Genomic DNA, 21,814 nt, shown 5'->3' on the forward strand with positions numbered 1-21,814 from the left:
CCAGTCGTGAAGGTTCGTACTTTGGATAAGCTGGAACAGTCAGTGTGTTATCCCACAGATGGGATCATGTGAAACTGTTCAGGCAGAAATACAGCACAGGCACAAATCTACACAACATCACTTACGTGTATTGGAAATCTGTGTGATATATCACTGTCGACTCACTTCCTGGCAGAACATGGTAACAGATGTATTTTAGTCTGTGTTTGAAAGATTTTACTAGGAACCACCCCTGTGAACATAACCTGACTGTGTTTTGCACGCAGGGAGGAGAGCACTGCTACTACCAGGGGAAGGTCAGAGACGCTCCTCGCTCCTTTGTGGCTCTCTCCACCTGTCATGGATTGCAGTAAGTACAAACACTGTGGATGTAACTTTTTTCCAGCTAATGTTGCTCCCTCTGTGTGTTCAGGTCTTCCTGCCTCATCAGCCCAATGTAATTAGTTTTCGCCAGCCGTCCCTGTCTGTCTCCATTTGGTGTTACAAGGGTTATCATTCGCACAGACTACTACTTCTTCCTCTCCTCTTTTCCCTCTACTGTTCCTCCTCTGTTCTTTCTTCCTCCTACGTTGGTATTTTTAAAATTTCTGCTTGAAAGTGGCGCTCTGTTCAAGAGACGAGTTGAAAACGAGGCCTTTTGGGGGGAGTACATGTTGTACTCTGAGTGAGTGCCTGCTATTTATCCCTTGTACATGCATGGTGCATACACAGTGCCTTGCAAAAGTATCGGCACCTCTTGAACCTTTCCACATTTTGTCAGGTTACAACCACAAACTTCTAATTATTTTAAAGGGATTTTATAAAAAATGAACAACACAAAGTAGCACATAACTGTGAATTGTTGACTTGTATTTAGACTGACCTCCTTTTACTATGATACCCCTAAATAACATCTAATGCCACCAACTACATTCAGAAGTCATCTAATTAGTCAATAGAGTCCACTTGTGTGTAATTTAATCTCCAGCTGTTCTGTGAACGCCTCAGAGGTTTGTTTGAGAACATTAACAAATAGCATCATGAAGACCAAGGAACACAGCAGAGAGGTCAGGAAGGAAATCACGAAGATGTTTAGGGCAGGGTTACATTATGAAACAATATCCAGAGTTTGAACCTCTCACACAACACTGTTCAATTCGTCTTCTGAAAATGTAAGGAGAATTACACAACTGAAAAACCTACCAAGACATGGCCATCCACCTAAACTGAAAGAACAGACAAGGAGAGTGTTAATGGGGGAAGTAAACAAGAGTAACAGTAACTCTGGAGGATTTTCGCAGATCCAAAGCTCAGGTGGGAGAATCTAAAAGGACAACTAATATTTGTGAACTCTATGGATCTGGTCTCAAAGAGAGACAGAAGAAAACCACTGCAGGAAAAAAAGCCATACGAAGCGCTGTTTAAGATTTTATTACAAATCAGCTGACCCAAAAAATGCAATAGAATTTGCTCTGATCAGATGAGACCAGAAATTATCTATCTGATATAAAAGAAAATGCTGTTTGTGGCAGAAAACTGACAATGCACATCACTCTGAACACATCTTCCCCACTGAGAAACATAATGGTGGTAGCATCATGCTGTAGAGATGTTTTTCTTCAGCAGAGACAGGAAAGCTGGTCAGAGTTGATGTTAAGATGGATTGCAATAAACGCATATCAATCCTGGAAGGAAGAAAAACATCACAGCAGAGAAACATGGTGGCAACAACATCATGATGTGGCAGGCAAGGATAGGAAAACTGGTCCAAACTGATGGGAAGATGGAGCTAAATACAGGGTAATCCTGAAAGAGAACTTGTTAGAACCCACAAAATACTGGAGCGAAAGGTGTAGGTTCTCATTCCAGAAGGACAATCACCTTAAACACACAACCAGAGCTACAATCAAATTGTTTAGATCAAAGCGTATTCATGTTAGAATGGTCCAGTCAAAGTCAAAACCTAAATCCAAAAAAAAAAAAATCTGTGGCAAGACGTGAAAATTAATTATCTTAACCTGAGTTTAAGCTATTTTCCAAAGATCAATGGGCAAACATGTCAGTCTCTAGATGTGCAAATCAGTAGAGACATACCCCAAAGTCTTGCATCTCTAATGGCAGAGAAGTTTTTCGACAAACCCTCAGATTTTTATTTGTAGAATAAAATGCCGTCCTTATTTTCCTTTGTTACACTGCAAAGTGTAGTGTGGAAAAGATGGAACATTACTCTGACTTTGCTGTACAGCAAACAAAGTTGGTTTATTATTTTCTAGCCATCACAATTATTCTCAAAACGGTAGTCCTTCTGTCAGTCTCCCTGCTACATCCAGCACTCCTCTTATATACACTCCACACCCCACCTTCTTAATTAAAATTAGCTAATTATCTCAGTCTTCCAGAGCTGGAAAAGAAACAAAAAAGTTAAATTTCACATAAACACTGAAGACATTGAAGAATTCTTTATTAATAATGAAACTTTTATCAAATATGGTATGTACGCTGTCAAGCTGTATGGTACGCTGTCAAGCTGAAGAAGGAGTCCTATCGGCTGTGGTTGGCTTGTGGGGCTCCTGAGGCGGCTGACGGGTACCGTGGGGCCAAGCGTGCCGCGGCCCGGACGGTGGCAGAGGCAAAAAGTCGGATTGGGAGGAGTTGGGTGAGGCCATGGAGAAGGACTACCGGCTGGCCCCGAAGCGATTCTGGCAAACCGTCCGGCGCCTCAGGAAGGAGGAAGCAGTGCTTCGCCAACACTGTTTACAGTGGGGGTAGGGAACTGCTGACCTCAACTGGGGACATTATCGGCCAGTGGAAGGAGTACTTTGAGGATCTCCTCAATCCTGCCATCACGCATTCCCTGGTGGAAACAGAGGCAGGGGACTCGGGGTTGGACTCTTTCATCACCCTGGCTGAAGTCACTGAGGTGGTTAAAAAGCTCCGCGGTGGCAGGGCTTCGGGGTTGGATGAGATCCGCCCTGAGTACTTCAAGTCTTTGGATGTTGTGGGGCTGTCATGGTTGACACGCCTCTTCAACATTGCGTGGCGGACGGGGACAGTGCCTTTGGATTGGCAGACTGGGGTGGTGATCCCCCTACATAAGAAGGGTGACCGGAGGGTGGGTTCCAACTACAGGGGGATCACACTCCTCAGCCTCCCTGGTAAGGCCTACACCAGGGTATTGGAGAGGAGAGTCCGGCCGATAGTCGAACCTCGGCTTCAGGAGGAGCAGTGTGGTTTTTGTCCTGGCCGTGGAACACTGGACCAGCTCTATACCCTCTACAGGGTACTTGAGGGTTCATGGGAGTTTGCCCAACCGGTCCACATGTGTTTTGTGGACCTGGAGAAGGCATTCGACTGTGTCCCTCGTGATGCCCTGTAGGGAGTGCTCCAGGAGTATGGAATCGGGGGCCCTTTACTAGGGGCCATCCGATCTCTGTACAAGTGGAGCAGGAGTTTGGTTCGCATTGCCGGCACTAAGTCGGACCTGTTCCCGGTGCATGCTGGACTCCGGCAGGGCTGCCCTTTGTCACCGGTCCTGTTCATAACTTTTATGGACAAGATTTCTAGGCACAGCCAAGGGCCGGAGGGGGTCTGGTTTGGGGACCAGTGGATTTCGTCTCTTCTTTTTGCAGATGACGTGGTCCTGCTGGCCCCCTCTAGCCAAGACCTACAGCATGCACTGGGGCGGTTCGCAGCCGGGTGTGAAGCGGCTGGGATGAAGATCAGCTCCTCAAATTCCAAGGCCATGGTTCTCGACCAGAAAAGGCTGGCTTGTCCTCTTCAGGTTGGAGGGGAGTTCCTGCCTCAAGGGGAGGAGTTTAAGTATCTCGGGGTCTTGTTCACGAGTGAGGGAACAATGGAGCGGGAGATTGACAGACGGATCGGTGCGGCTGCCACAGTAATGGGGGCGCCGTGCCGGTCCGCTGTGGTGAAGAGAGAGCTGAACCGAAAAGCAAAGCTCTCGATTTACCGGTCGGTCTATGTTCCTACCCTCACCTATGGCCATGAACTTTGGGTCATGACCGAAAGAACGAGATCCCGGATACAAGCGGCGGAAATGAGCTTCCTCCGTAGGGTGGCCGGGCACTCCCTTAGAGATAGTTTGAGGAGCTCGGCCATCCGGGAGGGGCTCGGAGTAGAGCCGCTACTTCTCCACATTGAGAGGAGCCAGTTGAGGTGACTCGGGCATCTATACCGGATGCCTCCTGGACACCTTCCTTGGGAGGTGTTCCAGGCACGTCCCACCGGCACAATTTCAACCAATCAAACTCCTGCTCTCATCCCAGGCACGTCCCACCGGCACAATTTCAACCAATCAAACTCCTGCTCTCATCAGCTCACTTCCTATATAAGAGCTGGGTTAGATGCGGACCTCCTCTTTAGTAGGAATTGGCTGCTACAGAAGACACACCACATGGTAACAAGCAAACAGTTCTGCTGCATATTAAAACACAATGTTCCAGAGTGTAGGACCTAGTGCTTCTTAACATCCTTCCACTTCCAAATTACATGCCGCTTTGTGTTGGTCTATCACATAAAATCCCAATAAATGTTTGTGGCTGCATTATGGTGAATTAATGGTTTTTGCAAGGCACTGTAAGATTATTCTGAATAACAATTATTAGTTCTCCTTTTAGTGCCAAATCAAAGGTTGGAGATGTCACAAAGAAAAAAAAAATGTAATTAGGTCTTTGATAGAACAACAGTGAGTATTTAACACTGTTAGCTGATTTTCACATTGTTGACAGTTCACACTAATCATCGCCTTCAGTCATCTCCTGAAACATTATGATTCCCACTCCTGATCTATCGAAGCTTGTTTCTACTCATTGTGTCCTGCTTCATCACAAAGTCCAGCTAAATAAACCAAAACAATTATAGCAATATGCCATTTCAGCTACTTATTGTGACGGTGTGTTTCCTTCCTGCTGATTAGACTGAGCAGAGCTCGGGCCTGGAGTCATGTTTGCATATTTCATGGGACTGTGGCACAGCAAATTATGTAATGGTGCACACACAGTAATAAAAACATGGGGTATGAATTAATCAAATCTAAATGAGATGAAAGCATTCCACAAACGTGAGGTTATAGCATGACAGAAAGTCTTTGGCTGCTCTTATGAAAATGAAAACAAATATATATTACTGAATTAGTAATATGTGTGTGACAGTGAAAGCAAGGAGTGCACAGTACTGTCATTGGGTGAGACATTAGAGGGAGTGTGTTTCCTCCATGCTGAGGCAGGTTTCTATCATAATATACATCCTCTTTTGGTCATGGTTCTCAATCATCTTTGATCAACTTGTTTATATTTATAAAGAGTTTCCCAATTGAAATATGTTTGACTTGAGTTGACTTGACTTATTTTTGTTAATAAATTCTTGTATTTTTAAGAAATTGTGTGAATTCATTCCATGTGCGTGCAAAGTTTATGCTGTTCAATAATGTCAGAGCTCGTCTCACACCTTTCAATTTTGTCCTAATACCAACGCCTTACTGGGCTGGTATTCACAGGACAACACTTAACAGACTGAAATATTAATTAATAAAATATTCATATTAAATAATATATTCATATTCATAATTACAACACACATAACATACATACAAACAAATCCTGAGTACACATCCTAATACAATTAAATTCAGGTGTTCTAAGGCTGCTGGTGCAAACATTTCTTGCTCGGCAAATATGTAAATAGATTTATAGGCGAAACCTTGATTTACAAAAGTGGACAAAATTGTTGGTACCCCTCGGTTAATGAAAGAAAAATCCACAATGGTCACAGAAATAACTTGAATCTGACAAAGGCAATACTGAATAAAAATTCTATGAAAATGAACAAATGAAAGTCAGACATTGCTTTTCAAACATGCTTCAACAGAATTATTAAAAAAAATAAACTCATGAAACAGGCCTGGACAAAAATGATGGTACCCTTAACTTAATATTTTGTTGCACAACCTTTTGAGGCAATCAAACGATTCCTATAACTGTCAATGAGTCTTCTGCACCTATCAGCATGTGTTTTAGCCCACTCCTCATGAGCAAAGTGCTCCAGTTGTCTCAGGTTTAAAGGGTGCCTTTTCCAGACGCCATGTTTCAGCTTCTTCCAAAGATGCTCAATAGGATGTAGGTCAGGGCTCATAGAAGGCCACTTCAGAATAGTCCAATGTTTTCCTCTTAGCCATTCTTGGGTATTTTTAGCTGTATGTTTTGGGTCATTATCCTGTTGCAAGACCCATGACCTGCGACTGAGACCAAGCTTTCTGACACTGGGCAGCATATTTTTCTCTAGAATCCCTTGATAGTCTTGAGATTTCATTATACCTTCACAGATTCAAGACACCCTGTGCCAGAAGCAGCAAAGCAGCCCCAGAACATAACAAAGCCTCCTCCATATTTCACACTAGGGACAGTGTTATTTTCTTCATATGCTTCATTTTTCTGTCTGCGAACATAGAGCTGATGTATCTTGCCAGAAATTTCAATTTGTGTCTCATCTGTCCATAGGACATTCTCTAGAAGCTTTGTGGCTTGTCAACATGTAGTTTGGCAAATTCCAGTCTGTTTTTTTTATGATTTGTTTTCAACAATGGTGTTCTCCTTGGTCGTCTCCCATTAAGTCCACTTTGCCTCAAACAACGTCGGATGGTGCGATCTGACTCTGATGTTCCTTGAGCTTGAAGTTCACCTTTAATCTCTTTAGAAGTTTTTCTGGGCTCTTTTGTTACCGTTCGTATTATCCGTCTCTTTGTTTTGTCATGAATTTTCCTCCTGCAACCACGTCCAGGGAGGTTGGCTACAGTCCCATGGATCTTAAATTTCTGAATATGTGCAACTGTAGTCACAAGAACATGAAGCTGCTTGGAGATGGTCTTATGACCTTTACCTTTAACATGCTGGTCTATAATTTTCTTTCTAATCTCCTGAGACAACTCTTTCCTTCGCTTCCTCTGGTCCATGTTGAGTGTGGTACACACCATGTCACCAAACAGCACAGTGACTACCTGTAGCCCTATATATAGGCCCACTGACTGATTACAGGAATGTAGACACCTGTGATGCTAATTAATGGACACACCTTGATTTAACATGTCCATTTGGTCACATTATTTTCAGGGGTACCATCATTTTTGTCCAGGCCTGTTTCATGAGTTTATTTTTTAAAATAATTCTGCTGAAGCATGTTTGTAAAGCAATACTTGACTTTCATTTGTTCATTTTCATAGAATTTTTATTCAGTATTACCTTTGTCAGATTCAAATTATTTCTCCGACCATTGTGGGTTTTTCTTTCATTAACCGAGGGGTACCAACAATTTTGTCCAAGTGTGTTTGGGTAAAAAAACTGTCACTCATATATTATTTGTCAGTTAGTTTACAGTTTTAATATAAGATATTAAAAATATAAGTAAAAATAGTGTAAAAACTTTATTTATTATTTCTCATTCTAGTGATGTAAAACAAGATTAAATGTACAATTAAAATGTCTTACTCTGATGAAAGTGCATTCAAACCAAACAAACATTGTAGCTCTACAAGAAATAATTCAGTTATGGTAACATTTACATTTTAAATCTAAAATATTATAATATTAACAAGAATAATAAATTGTAGTTTCTCTGACATAGAATGTGTCCCCTTCTCTAATGTTTTTACAAAACTCAGCTACTTCAAACCAGAAAGAGCAAAACATATGTAAGCACATCTATTACGTATAAAATAAGCAAAATAGCTTCTTAAATATATAAATAAGAATAAAAATTAAATATACATCCCTTAATTTTTAAGATTATAATAAACATCTTACAATTTGATGTCTTGAAGTTAAATGTCACGTTTAACCTCATGGTTCCCACTAAAATTAAAATAGTGTTAATATTCCGTGTGTATGTGATTTATTGCAAGTGCGTTGTTGAATCTGGACAGAGTGTGTTTGAGCTGAAGGTGACGTCTCTCAGCTGGAGGCCAGGAAGGATGAAATAGTCTGAGAGGAGTGAGATAGATTGTGTGTCCCTGCCGTGTTTTAACCCTCCTGACTTTACTATTTGACCTGACCAATCTGCTAAAAGCTCCAGATAAAGCTAATTAAAGGCTGATGCCTGTTGGTGAGCACATTTTCTCATTAGGACGGGACAAACAGAGGACCTTCACTCAACAGCTTAAAGTCCCACTGATTAATCACTTTTGTAAATGGTTTTCTGTTTGTGATGATGATGCGTGGGTGTGTCTGTGTGTTGCTGCTTTGTTCTGTGGGAAGAAAAAACTGTTTTCTTTGTTGAACTCTGTTGACTGAGTTTCACTCCTTCTGGTTTGTCTCTTTCGGTGTTCATGTGGATCATGATGAAATTTGTGTACATGTTTAAAAAAGATATTTTGGTTTTACTGGATATTCTAAACAGCCATATATTCTTACATTTAATTAACTAGTTATTCAGTGTGGAACTGGAGAATAATCTCAGCGCACAATACATATTTTGACTTGGTTAAAAGTTTTAGTGTAAATGAGTGAAAAGGTTTTGGAGCAACTACTCTAAAGATTTATCAGTTTTTGGGGGAACTTAAATGTAAGTTAACAAATTAACATAATTATATAACTGCTGTAAAATCTGGTTTTCCCACTCTTGATGATAACATGTGACATCAAGAGTTTGCAAGAACTGGCAATAAGACTGATATGTTGCTGTGGAGGAATGGCGGTCACTCTTCTTTGCAGACTTGATTTAATTGAACCAGATTGGAGTTGTTTTGTTTTTTTTTGCACATTGATAAGATCAAATTGGTCTGTCATGTAGATCTGTCAGATTTATATCTGGACTTTAACTACACCCCCTTACAGAACTCATAGAAGCATACAGCGGCACATAGTTGCATCAGTTTTGACAAATCGTCCAGGACAGGAAGTAACAAAGCAGCCCCAGACCATCACATACTCAGTTTCATGTTTATTTTCTGAAACAATTTGCACTCCTTGCAAAGAGTTTCACTTCGTCATAAAATATTTTCCCCCTAATTTTTGTGATTATATAAAAACGACCTTGTGTTCGTCTTGCTCAGCAGTTGGTCTCCCATTGGAACTCTACCATAAATTATATTTTTGCTATGTTTCTTTCTTAATTTTGATTCATAAACTCTGACCTTAATTGAGGCAAGTGAGACCTGCAATACTTCAGATGCTGTTCTGGGTTCTTTTGTGAACTCCTTGATTAGTCGCTGATCTGGTCTAGGAGTAATTTTAGTAGGCCTGGCGCTCCTGGGAAGGTTCATCACTGTTCCATATACTGTTCTCCATTTGTGGATAATGGCTCTCACTGTGGTTCACTGGAGTCTGAAAGTCGTAGGAATGGCTTTTTAAACAATTCCAGACATCTGTTTTTGAACGTTTTTAGATTGGGACATGAATAATTGCTTTCAAAGTCTTTTAGCCTGCTAAATGTTTTCAGACAGGTTCTGATATTTCTTTTCTAAAAGTTTGGCAATAATCAGCCCTGGGTGTAGCTGGGAAAATTGACTCACCTGTCTCAAAATTGGGGTTAATTATATTTTTAAACAGGACCAGGTTGGATTGGACAGCTATTTTCCTATCAAAAAGGGAAATTATCGTTTGAAAACTGCAATTTGGTTTACTCAGGTTATCTTTGTCTAATGTTAAAATTAGTGTGATGATTTGAAACATTTGAGTGTGACAAAAAAGACAAAAACAGAAAAGAATCATTGGCAGGTGACAATTACCATTTTACAACACTGTATTTCCAGATATTTAACCTGGTTTACAAAAAAAGAAATATCTGATGAAAAGGCAACATCTGTCTATTACAGATTGATTTAAAATGTCTTTATGAGGGAGATCTTACAGGTTTCATTCTTCAAAGTGACCTAGCAGGTCATTAAACCTCATGAGCAATCATTGAAATGACTAATCCATCACACTGACATTAATAATGAATAAAAAACAGAAACTTGGTATTTCTGCCCTGTCCTCACCTACCTCTTTCTCATTTTCAGTGGGATGTTTTTCGATGGCAATCACACCTACATGATTGAACCTGGAGGACAGGCCAACTGCAGCGTAAGTGCTCTTTAAACCCACGTATGTGCTGTGAAGGTGCTGGAGACGGCTCGGTTCCTTCAGGATTATTCGTTTGTTCTCCTTATATCTTTTCAAGTCCAGCTGGGACATAATCGTGCTGCATGAACAGGTTTGGGGCAGATTTAAAGTGTCTCTTACATGTTTTCACACCGCTGTTAAAATCCCAGGTTTTTTATGATATAAACAAATCAAACCAGGATGAATTCTCTCAAAGCTTTTTCCACATGTAATGTGACATTTGTCCTGTACAATTCAACTGAAAAACAAACATATGTTAGAGGACAAACTGTGAAACAATGAAAAACTTTAATAACCTTTTTGGATTCAAATGCTTACTTACTTACAAATTAATATTTTGCTGAAGCATCTTTTGATTCAATTTCAGCTTTCAGTCTTCTTTATTTGGTAGACTGTGGCATTGGAACACCTCGTTATATTTGCCCATTCCACAAAAGTTCTCTAAATCTAAAACACAGTTAGGACATCTCCTGTCTACAGCCCTCATCAGATAACCCACAGATTTTCTGTTGGATTAAGTTCTGAACTTTGGTTAGGCCAACTCAAAACTTACATATTCTTCTGCTGAAGCCATTCTTTTGTTAATTTCGGCCTAATTCACCTGATTTGAAGGTGGCCTGAGGGTCCAGTGTCCTCTAGTAACCGTGTGCTCACTGCCCGGCACCGTGGAGCTCAGTTGGCATTTGCCAGAGAACACCAGAAGCATGATTTTTTTTTTTTTTTTTTTACAGATAAAGATCTGATGTTTTTTCAAAGTGCTTATATTTTTTAGCAATGTATATAAATTGACATATTTTGATGCTTTTGTAACCTCTCTGTGAACTATGGCTCTATCTTAACAGATGCTAATGTGCAAATGTAAGGAAAATCCTTCTGGGACAGCTGGACTCCATGATAAGGGATGTGCTCAAAAAGACAATGTTGACATTTGCATAAAACAAATATTTTTCTCCTTATTTTCTCCCTTTTTTAACATTTTTGCCTGACAGATTTAAATCTTTTTTTAGTGGTATTTTACAGTCACAATAAAGGTGGAAATAGTTTTGAAATAGTTTATCATGATCTCAGTTTTTATTTCACAAAAATCTAGCAATTTGGCAGGAGAGTGTAGAGTTTTCAGATCCTCTTGGTGAGACTTGTATCTTTGCTGGTATTACACATCATCTGCAGAAAGGAGAACGAAAACGAACAGCTGTTATCTAAAAACAGAGCGAGACTGTGATTAAAAAAACTATTAAAGAATAAAGATTAGAACAAGACATGATTAGTCTGAAAGGGCAACAATAAGACTAATCTGTGTTTACTGAAATACCCACAATATGGTAATAATTAGGTTGTCAGTGTACATACGGCATAGAAATTAATAACTTACAAAGGCAGCTGGTATTTCACCCTTAGACGATAACTAAAAGGGGAGGAAATGTGAAGATAATGGAAAAACTGTAGTTTTCTGAATGTGAAAAATGGAGAGCAGACACCAGAGAGGAGCTGAGACAATGTAAATATTTACATATCCCAGTCTATCTGTATGAAGTCTTCATTCATTGGCCTCTTCCCACATCCATGATCATTTAAATCCATTTTTTTTTTCCAGAGGAATCAAGGTTGCATAGATGAAAGACTTTGATCTGAGCCTAAACCTCGGAGTCTTGCAAATCAGGCACAAGAAAATAATGCTTCGGCATGATGCATTTAACACTGCATGACTGCCACAGGGCTCACACCCCTTGTTTGGCTAATAATTATCTGACCACATGGGTGCACTCATGGAGCCTTTTAATTTCATTCCCAGTTGGTCCTTAAACGTGAAAAGCAAATAAATAAAATAAACAAGAAGGTGTCGTCACCACAAGAATAAAGTACCCCATCCTGATTTTGCAGAACACTGTGGATTCCACAACCTTGATCCCAATACATACTTACTATTCAATTCTAGAGCACATAAAAATTTAGCGCACACATTTTAAAGACATGACAGGACTTGATGTTCCTGAAAATCCCATTTATGTCTTTCCGATTAGGCCCACGTTTTCAAACACACCAGCACACGTGGTTAAACACGAAACCGTGTGACAGCAGCTCAAGAATACTGTTGCATCAATCCCTTTTATACAGTTTACATTTTGCAAGAGGGCAAACTAAAAGATTGATGTGAAAAGGTTGAAAAGTTGGAAGAGATTTATGGATTAGTCTGCAACCTAACATTTTGGCTTAAACACAGCTATATTATCAATACTTTGATTAGCACAAATAAAACTTTAAAATAGACTTTATTCTATAAATTAAATGTATTTAAAATATAATAATAAATTATTTACGGAAAACAAGATGCCTAAATTTAAGCCATGTTGACAGAATTTTATTCAATTGTCAATAACATATTTCTGCTGTTTTATAGCTTTGTTTTATTTGAATAGTTTACTATCTCCGTACACGAGTAAAAACATTTTGTTCCTTGATGCTGAATTATGTTAACTGTGCAAAAAAACAGCCTTATTCTTTAAAAGAAACAAATAAATTGAAACAAATGTTGGTCTGTGTGTTCGTATTATCTATCGAAGTAAAAGGCCGTGTGAAATATAGCTTTATATCACTAACAAAGCATCCTGCATTTCATTTTTGATTTGTTTCTTAGATAAATTTCAATTCATATTTTGCTATTTTAACTTTTGTAAAACCACTAGCAGTACATCTTTCTCTAATAGTAAAAACCTGGTGATTTACAGTCCCCGCAACAATAATGTCACCCCTAGTGAAGATGTGCAAATTCAACTTTTATGGAAGCAATGTAATAAATGTAACTGAAGTATTTTAAGCTAAACATGGTGTCTAGGAACCATGGAAGCAATCCATTCCTGTTTCCATGGGGTATGTATATTATGTCACATAGTCCCATTTCTCCTAGCCACTCTTTAAAATGGTAAAAACATACAAGTAAAGTACAGTAGATGCATGTTGATCTTCGTAAGTCAGGAAATCGGAGTAGTTATTAATTAATCCATTCGTGATATAGCTAATTTAACTGATCTAAGTCAGATTCATCTTGAAATGTCAGTTCTCATTGGGGAACCTGCATGTGTCATATAAAATATGTAAAAGTATTCATGCACATTTAATTGTTATATCTCCATGGAGATGACTGGTTTGGGCCAGACAGTTTGGTAAAGGTAATGCTGGAGGCAAGCACAGCCCTTGAGCTCAGCTGTGACCGTGTTCAGGATAAGATTCTGGATGTCTGCTCCTTGCAGGCATTTTTTTCATCCTGCTGTCTGAACACAAGGGCCCTGCCATTCTAACTTGGTTTCACAGTCCTGCTAGTTTTACATTGAACAAACTGCCTTGCTATCAGTTAGTAACAGCCATAAATGCAAACTCAGTTAGCCATGGGACGTACCCCTGACTGCGTCTGTTCCACAAATAGAATAAAAACCAGCACATTTAAACAAAAACCTCAGTAGGACTGAAGCACAGAGTCAGCATGGGTCCAGCTGACCATATGGTAAATCCTTCTGGCCTTGCACAACCAAGGCAGCAAATGTTACACACAGCATCATTATAGGTCCAAGAAAAGCCCTTCAACTCCACTCAACTCAGCTCAACTGTTTACAAGCACATTACAATATTTTGTAATATACAAAGTTATGTTCCTCAAGCTAATAACAATGTGTCCACATCCAGGCAGGACATGGAAGATACATTTTGGATTTCATGACTGTTTGTTGGATTGTGTGTAGGAGTGGAGGCTCAATGTACCTTCCACATCCTGAAAGTAATTAATGTTCTCTCCTTCAGCTTTTTAATCATTCATTTATATTTGCCACCCCTCCAGACCCACATTTACATCACTGGTCAAATCTAAAAACCTCATCCTGTTAGACTGTTATGAGAAATAAGATAACGGAAATGTAGTGTTTGTGGAAATGATTGTTGCCATTTTCTTTTTTTTATTTAAAAGAAGCATAAGGAAAACAACGTTTTATATTATACAGTGCATTGGTTTAATTGTCTTTGTGTTTTTTTTATTTGTTTTTGGATGTACATGAATCCTCACAGTTAAGGTTTCTATTTTTTTAAATGGGAATTTTATTGCTATAAATGCAACACAACTTGAATCATTATAACATGTTTTTCATTAGTTTCTGCTTTGCAAAATGGTTTAATCTCAAGAAGTTTGGATGGAGAGAGTCTTTGAACAGCAATCTGTAGGCTACTTATTCTTAAATGGATTCCGGTCTGGACTTTGACTAGGTCATTCTTAGTAATGAATGTGCTTTGATGTAAACAGTGAATTCGACTGCACCTCTGGCTGTAAACTTTGGCATTTTCCTGCTGGGAGATGAAACTCCGTGCCCATCTAAATTCTTCTGCAGCCTCTAACAGGTTTTGTTTAAGAAATTAATCTTTGGATTATGCACCACTTTGTGCAGGCCTATGACATTAAATTCCAATAAAATCCATTGAAGTTTGTAGTTGTAACATGACAAAATGTGATGCTTAACATGTTTAAATTTTCAGCATTGTAGCATTTTTGTTGGCTAGATTTAACGCCTTTTATGTGACAGAAAGATGATATGGAAAGTCTATCCAGACCAATGTCTAAAGATTTCTCTAAGTGGAAATTTCATATATTGCTGTGTAGAGACAAGTGATCTGTATTAAATTAAATACTCTAGTTATTTTGTCAATTAATCAGTCTCTAAACATTTGTGGTCTTTGTACTACTTTAAATGTGTATTGTTTTACAGTTTCCTTATGCTTCTGTTCATATTTGACAAGATTCTAACTTCTTTAAAAAAATTTACTTTTCAAAGCAAGTATCAGCATAATTTTATTCACATCAAAATACACTAATAGCTGATGTTGAGCTTATTTTCCTTTTGATTTATTGAACATTTTAGCTTTTCAACCTGGTGTAAATTCCTTCATTAGGCTTGAAGAAAGGTTTACTAAGTGTATTATAAGGTGTTGAAGTTCTTGCACGTCTCATTCTGTTTGTACCAGATCAAGTTATGTTTTTTTTACGTATTTATTTATATGAGTCCTTGATACATTTCATTTTTAATTGGTGTGGTGAATATAGCATTATGGTTATACATATTATTATGGTTATATATATTATTTTACATTTAGTTCATTGCTGTTTTCCTTAGTAACGCTCTTTTTCTTGTATGTTGATCTGAGAATAATGAAGCAGAATTGGAATTGGCTGAAGATGAGAGGGTGATGATTTGAAAGGAGTGTACTGATGGGGGGCTGGTGGCTGGTGGCTGATTTTGGGGGGGAAAGTTGCATTGGATGCCAAATGGTATACAGTTTATATGAGCACAAGCTGGGAATAATATTGATGCTTGCAGGATGGAAAAAAAGAGAAGGGTTTCCCCTTTGACCTGGGGCCAGGTTCATGTATCTCAACCAGCTCCACTTCATTCACACAATCACTGGCAGTGTGAATGAAAAGCATGTTATTTCTCACTGCTTTTGTATTCATGAGCCAGCAGGCTGTTTGAGGCGCTGTATCCCGTGGCAACCAAGACCCCGCCCCCTTGTTACCTTACGCCAGCATATGAAAGCCATCTGTGCCGACCCTTAATCTCCACTGTTTACACCCGCCCTGCTGAGTCTATATGCTGTGTTTATCTTTTTAAACTGGGATTATTGGCTCCAACTGATGATCTGGGGAACAAAGAATAAAGAACAGTAAATTAGAGCATTAAATATAGATATTACTGCTCTGATAGTGATGTTCAGGGCTGTTTATGTGCTATAAACAACATTAAGGCTTGGTTCTATGTCTATTTTTAATTCAACTGAAACTAAATGTACTCTAAACAATAAAATGAAACATTAACAGAGGAGTAATTATGAGTTTTGGCTACTCACTGTTTGATTAGATGCTTAATTTGCTTAGGAAGATGTAAAACTACTCTAAAAGCAGTTTATTTTTTGATAAAAATGATTATTTTTCAGCAGTGCGTTCAGTTTTTGAAGGTTGAATGGATGAGTGGGTGAATAGTGAAGAAGGGGGATGGGATACATCTCAAGCTGAATTCATGTGTGCCCTGAAAAAAGCTTTTCCAACATTGCTTTGTTATAAAACAGTCAGCGTTATTAATTTAGTGTTTGATACTGATTTTTAATGCTATGCTTCATTTATTGTCTCATATAATCTTATATCCAATATAGATTTGTGTTCAAAAGATAAAGCGTGTTTTTTAAGGTAAAACAAGCTTTTCGAAGATTTATCCCTACATTTATTTGACCTAGCAGGCTGAATTCCAGATATTTTCTATTTTCATATAGTTTTGGAACTCCAGCAGCCCCGGAAAAACGCACACCAAAAACAACTGCAGCAAATATCCTAGAAACTACATTTTTATTCACTTCAAAAGATGAAATCTTATATTTAGTGCCAGCTCTAATCAGAACTTTAAAGTTTTATTCATATTTAAAATATATTTTGCATTTTCTTGCCATTTTTCTCCATTTCTTTGTGTCCATCACAAGGCAACAGAAACCATGCAGGCGCACACTCACTCCTAAGGGCAATTTAGAGCAGTGTTTTTCAACCAAAACATGCAGGGCAGTGTGCCTTGAGGACCAGGGTTAAAAACCACTGCTTTAGAGTAACCAATTACCCTGACATGCATATTTTTGGACTTTGAGGACTTTTTGGACTTTGAACTCAGGACCTTCTTACTGTAAGACAACAGTGCTACTAATGGCACAGCCTGCAGCCTATTTTATGTTGTAATAGTAGATTTTATTCCCTGGCAACGCTGCAACAAAGTACCACAGAGGGATTCAATTTAGACCCCTACATTAAACTGTAGTTATACATGCGATTACTTAAAAAAGAAAAAATCACAGGAGCCCTTTGTGCCCATTTGTGACGACGGTCTCATGTGTGCAATGTATGAGTAACGTTTAAACTGCGAAGGTGTGATGACAAGTGAGGTGGCAGTTTTTAACCTTGATCCAAACCATTAATCTTTGGGAAAAAAAACTATGCCATAAGCAAAAATATTGACTATTTAAGATTAAAAAGAGGCTAAAATGGCCCAGCTGAGTCCCAGGGTCCCGGGAGGGTCTAACCTATTAAATTGTACACAAATCCTCTATTATTTGATAGCATGATGATTTTAAAAGTTAAATTGACCTAAACAAGTTCACTGGCTATAAATATGTCAAACATAATGAGATTTGTTGGTCTGAAGATACAATGCATTAAATACTTATATTAAAAGCAGATGCGACAATATGTATGTGTGTAAGAGAGGAATGTCACTTTAAAATGCGTTTTTACTATTATTTTAAAAGACAAAATGATTATGAACGTTTGTAGTGACTTGACTCTTCCTTCAGTAACAACTACCGCAATGAAGAGTGTCTTTGACAGGTCAGAGGGGGCAGTTTCTCAGTCATTTCCATGTTAGAGAATATTCAAACACATCAACAAGTGTGTTTTGTAATTTATTCAAAACAAAACGTTGACAGTGTAGAGAAAACATGACAACTGCATTATGGACCTGAATTTGACACAGAATATGATTCAAATAATTACAAATGTTGGTCAGCGCTTAGTATGAAAAGCAAACAAGGCAACAAAGTTAAATTTGGTCCGCTCATTAGACATTTCTATTTGACACACAAATGTTCAGTTCCACAGCATCTTATCATATTTGCATTTGGAAAGGCAGATTTAGCACAGATTAATATTTACTTTGAGCCACGATTTTGATATAAAAGGCCTCACATTAAAAACACACAACTCTAAGCTAAGACCAGTAAACAGGCACAGTATTCATGTTATTAGTGCATTATTAACAGCTGTGCTTCACAGTGACAGTGACATTAACTTGTTAGAAAAATAACCCAAAAAATACAAACAGATCAGTCTAACAGAAAACAAGGTAAAGTCGATGCTAGTCAGCTTTAATGTTTAGTAGTGATAACAGAGACCTCCATTGAAGGGAATGTAACAGTGACAAAAAAATATTTAACTTGTAAGTCCACAGGGTGAATTCGGATGACTGGTTCCTTTTCATCACGTAAGAAATTATTACTGAGTGATCCAACCCAGCTGGAAAACTAGTGGAACATGTAGCTGACGAATCCGTAAGGAATTAGCTTTCAGTCCTGGTGGGAAATATTTAATTTCTTCTGTTTCCATACAGTGCTGAATACAGTACTTTAGGAATCTTCACTTTAAAATAAGTATATAATCCTTCATAGAGTAGTGTTTGGGCTGGGTCTAATCTCTTATCAGGACTACAAGCCTGACCTAACTCGATAGTTTTTAAACTGTCTATGAGGCTATAAATAGCTCACATTATTAACTCTCATCTATCAGGGCCTATTAATTTTATCAGTACTCTACTTTATGGTGCTTAATGGGCTGAGGACTTGAGTGTGTTCTGGTTATCAGCGTTCCTGCTCACTCTGGCTGGGTTAGAACAGGAATGTCAATCTCTATGGCTGACATCCGTGAGCGGGTGGAGTAACGGTGGCCTGCGTAGCTGGATGCATATCCCTGTGATGGTGCATAACTCTGCAACGGGGCGTAGCTGTAGGCCTGGGTGCCTCCAACCTCTGATCCGTACCCATCTCCAGCTGAACGTTGGGACATGTACACCTGAGCAGGAGCGGGGGCCATCATATTATGTATATAGCCGTGCGAAGACACAAAAGGCTGTGTGTCGATGACTGTGGGGGGAAGAGCCTGTGGTGGGAATGGCTGCGGACCATAAACCTGGGAAGAAGCGAATCCGTTGGCAGTAAGAGGCTGGGTGGAAGGAGATGAAGACATGGAGGGCAGGGGCAACCAGAAGGGTGAGGGCAGTTTCTTACACATGCAATACCACATGAATGTAAGTAGCGCAGCTAACATCAGTCCTCCAGAGCAGCCTATAGATACATACACAGCGAACCCGTCAGAGAAGATGTTGGCATATTTACTGTTCATCTGCTTGGTGTGGAACAGGAACCACACTGAAGGTGCGATGGCGACTGCTCCACCAAGGAACAAGAACATCCCGGCCACCAGATGGCAGCCTGCACTGTTTACTAGGCACCTGGTGGTCTTAATGTCTGGCTCAGGCTTGTCTGAGCAGCAGCAGGTTTTACACATCCCAGACATGGATAGAAGCAAGGCTAGAGAGCCCAATATGAGGCCTGCTGGAAGACAGAACTGCAGGAGCCGCAGATCTAGTTGGTCCACTTTTGAGTACCACTAGAGGAAAAAGATGACACAATGGTTTCCTTTAGGATTTTACATAAGCAGATACATATTTTTGCATAACAAAAATAGATTTTTTATGTTAACAGTAACAAGGGAAACATTAGTAATATCAGATTGTTCCATCTTTTTAAACTCTAGATATCTTTAGTATCCACAGAAATATTCAATTTAGGATAGAATGACAAATAAACAATAAAACTTGTTAATTTAACAGTGAAAGATTATATATTTTTTTTATCTTTAATAAACGTTTTTTAACCAAGACAATATCTATAAATCATAAAAGTATATATTTCTAGATCTGCCATTTTTAAGTAACAACTTTAACTACTTTTACGTATGAACAGATGTTCTTTATTTGTGCCAGTATAATAATAATTATTATTATTATTACTACTACCATCCCTCCCAACATCATTACATGTATATTTAGTCTGTTCTGCAGTCATATTCATGGCCTTTTTTATTATTAAATTGCAGTTTTATTTTAGGATTAAATATCATAGATAATTGAATTTAAGCTACAAATATACAGGAGTAATACCTCTGAGTCATAATAATAACATCCAGAATATCCATCCTGTTTCACACATTTAGCCCACAGCCCGTCATACACGCTGACATTCTTGGCGTTGCGATTGAAGGTGACGAGTCTCGTGATACGCCACTGTGGAATTAACGCCGCCACAGCAATCCCACCCACAGACACAAAGGCAATGATGAAGGCAAAGGCGTTGGTGGCGTGGATGTCCCGGCACGACATGGCTGGTTTGATGGTAGGAACTGTAAGCTGCTGGTTTAGGATTAGAAAGAGAAGTCAGGGATAGACCAGAAGAACCTTAAAGATCCCTTTAAAATATCCTGAAAAAGAACAAGGTTCTAAAGGTTTATCTGACTGACCCTGATACTGCTGACCTAACTGTGGGCCACCCCCTGTAACACATCTATTCACTAACATGTAGTTGACCCAATATCTACTGTCCCCGAGTGACAATGCTCTCATTTCATTGGCAAACAAAGTGGCAATCACTCTGAGCGAGAGACAGCAGGAGGAATGGTGTACACAGCAGACTATTACATAGACTCCACAGTTAAACAAAAAGCAACAGAAACAAGCTTGAATTTTACGTGCTGGTATGTGGCAGCACCAGAACCCTGCTTTTATATTCAAGACAGCTTTTGTAATTCAAACAAAAAGTAACCAAGAGATTATTTTTGGTTAAAATGAGGATTATGGTTGTGAATCTACAGTTGTCATACAGTTAATACAGTTTTACTATTAAAATCATGGTAAAATCATGGTTTGCTCATCACATTGCTGCTGATACAATGTATATTTCCCACTCCGACGGACAAATAAAAGATAATTATATTCTGTTCATTATGGCTCTTACATTTGGAGAAGCCCTCCTGAAGACCCGAGGGAAGCTGAGAATGTTTTACAAGCAATTTATTAACTTTTTCCTCAATTTTTTTTTATTTACTTTATCTGCTTATCTTATTTAAGTGTAATTTTTGTTTGGTTCTATAGCTTTTTAAATTTGATCTGAATGTGTTTAATATTTATCTTTATAATCTTGTATCAAACCTCTATTTTAGATTTAACCGTAAATAAAACTAATTAGTGGTTTTACATCTATTTTTCGTATAGCTACAGTTTTTATGTTTTACAATTCTAGACGTTTTTCATTCTGTTCAGATTTTGTCTCTTTATTCATGGTTTTCCATTTGATCTACTCTTACATGTTGGGGTGTGATTGTTTGCTTGTTTCTTTAACTTCTGTGAAGCACTTTGTGTTACATTTAATTTGTATGATTAGTACTCTATAAATCACATCTGACTGATCCTACATGTTGTTTTCTGACGAAGTATCATTTTGATTGAGGACAACATTAAGCATGGAGCAGCCAGTTGTCTGTATTCATTATTGTTACCAGACATATGGCCAGCTTCAATAGCAATAATTAAACAAACAGCAGTTTAAGGACCATAACTGTGTCACAACCAGCATTAAAACAGCTGTTATTTCGGGCGTGCTAAGGAACCGAGCGATCTCGATCTATTATCAGGTTTTTTACTCGTTATAACCTGCTTTTACAAACTTTGCGAATACATCTAGTTAAGCAAACGTGGAATAACCCTGTAAAAAATGTATCAAAGAGCTAATAAATCTGTTTGGCAAAATCTGCGCTAATTCGCCAGCTAGCCAACGGCTAAAAAAGTTAGCATTACGGCAGCTACCTGTTGCATCCCCATTATTTAAAGTGAAACGCAAACTTACGAGTTCAATATAGGTTAAAATATCTTGTATTTCCAGATATCTGTCGTATATCACAGGGACTGCTGTGACATTTCTGCTTGGTCCCCTTTTACATACTTGAAGACAAATATTAGGGCTGAAACAATAAACACGGAGCACAAACACGATGTAGCATCTAAACGTCTTCGGATGTTTCCGCCCTCAGCGCTGACTCACAGGAGCTTAAC

The 21,814-nt window shown here is 38.7% G+C and overlaps 2 protein-coding genes across 3 annotated transcripts in view; one reads left to right on the plus strand and one right to left on the minus strand.

Annotated features, from left to right (window-relative positions):
* Positions 1–21,814, plus strand: part of adam22 (ADAM metallopeptidase domain 22) — a 96,115-nt gene that overhangs the window by 37,572 nt on the left and 36,729 nt on the right. For both annotated transcript variants that reach the window (XM_047360401.1, XM_047360402.1), the window contains exons 5-6: positions 267–349; positions 9,986–10,049. In XM_047360401.1, the coding sequence (XP_047216357.1) occupies positions 267–349; positions 9,986–10,049 (147 nt within the window). The remainder of the gene's footprint in view (positions 1–266; positions 350–9,985; positions 10,050–21,814) is intronic.
* On the minus strand, positions 17,546–21,798 carry cldn12 (claudin 12). Its single transcript, XM_047360404.1, has 3 exons — positions 21,609–21,798; positions 19,871–20,119; positions 17,546–19,317 (listed from the first exon to the last, which is right to left on the minus strand). Exons 2-3 carry the CDS (start codon positions 20,087–20,089, stop codon positions 18,523–18,525), a joined length of 1,014 nt encoding a protein of 337 aa, XP_047216360.1. The 5' UTR covers positions 20,090–20,119; positions 21,609–21,798; the 3' UTR covers positions 17,546–18,522.

The sequence above is a fragment of the Girardinichthys multiradiatus genome, chromosome 3 (assembly GCF_021462225.1).
Source record: "Girardinichthys multiradiatus isolate DD_20200921_A chromosome 3, DD_fGirMul_XY1, whole genome shotgun sequence".
Taxonomy (NCBI): domain Eukaryota; kingdom Metazoa; phylum Chordata; class Actinopteri; order Cyprinodontiformes; family Goodeidae; genus Girardinichthys; species Girardinichthys multiradiatus.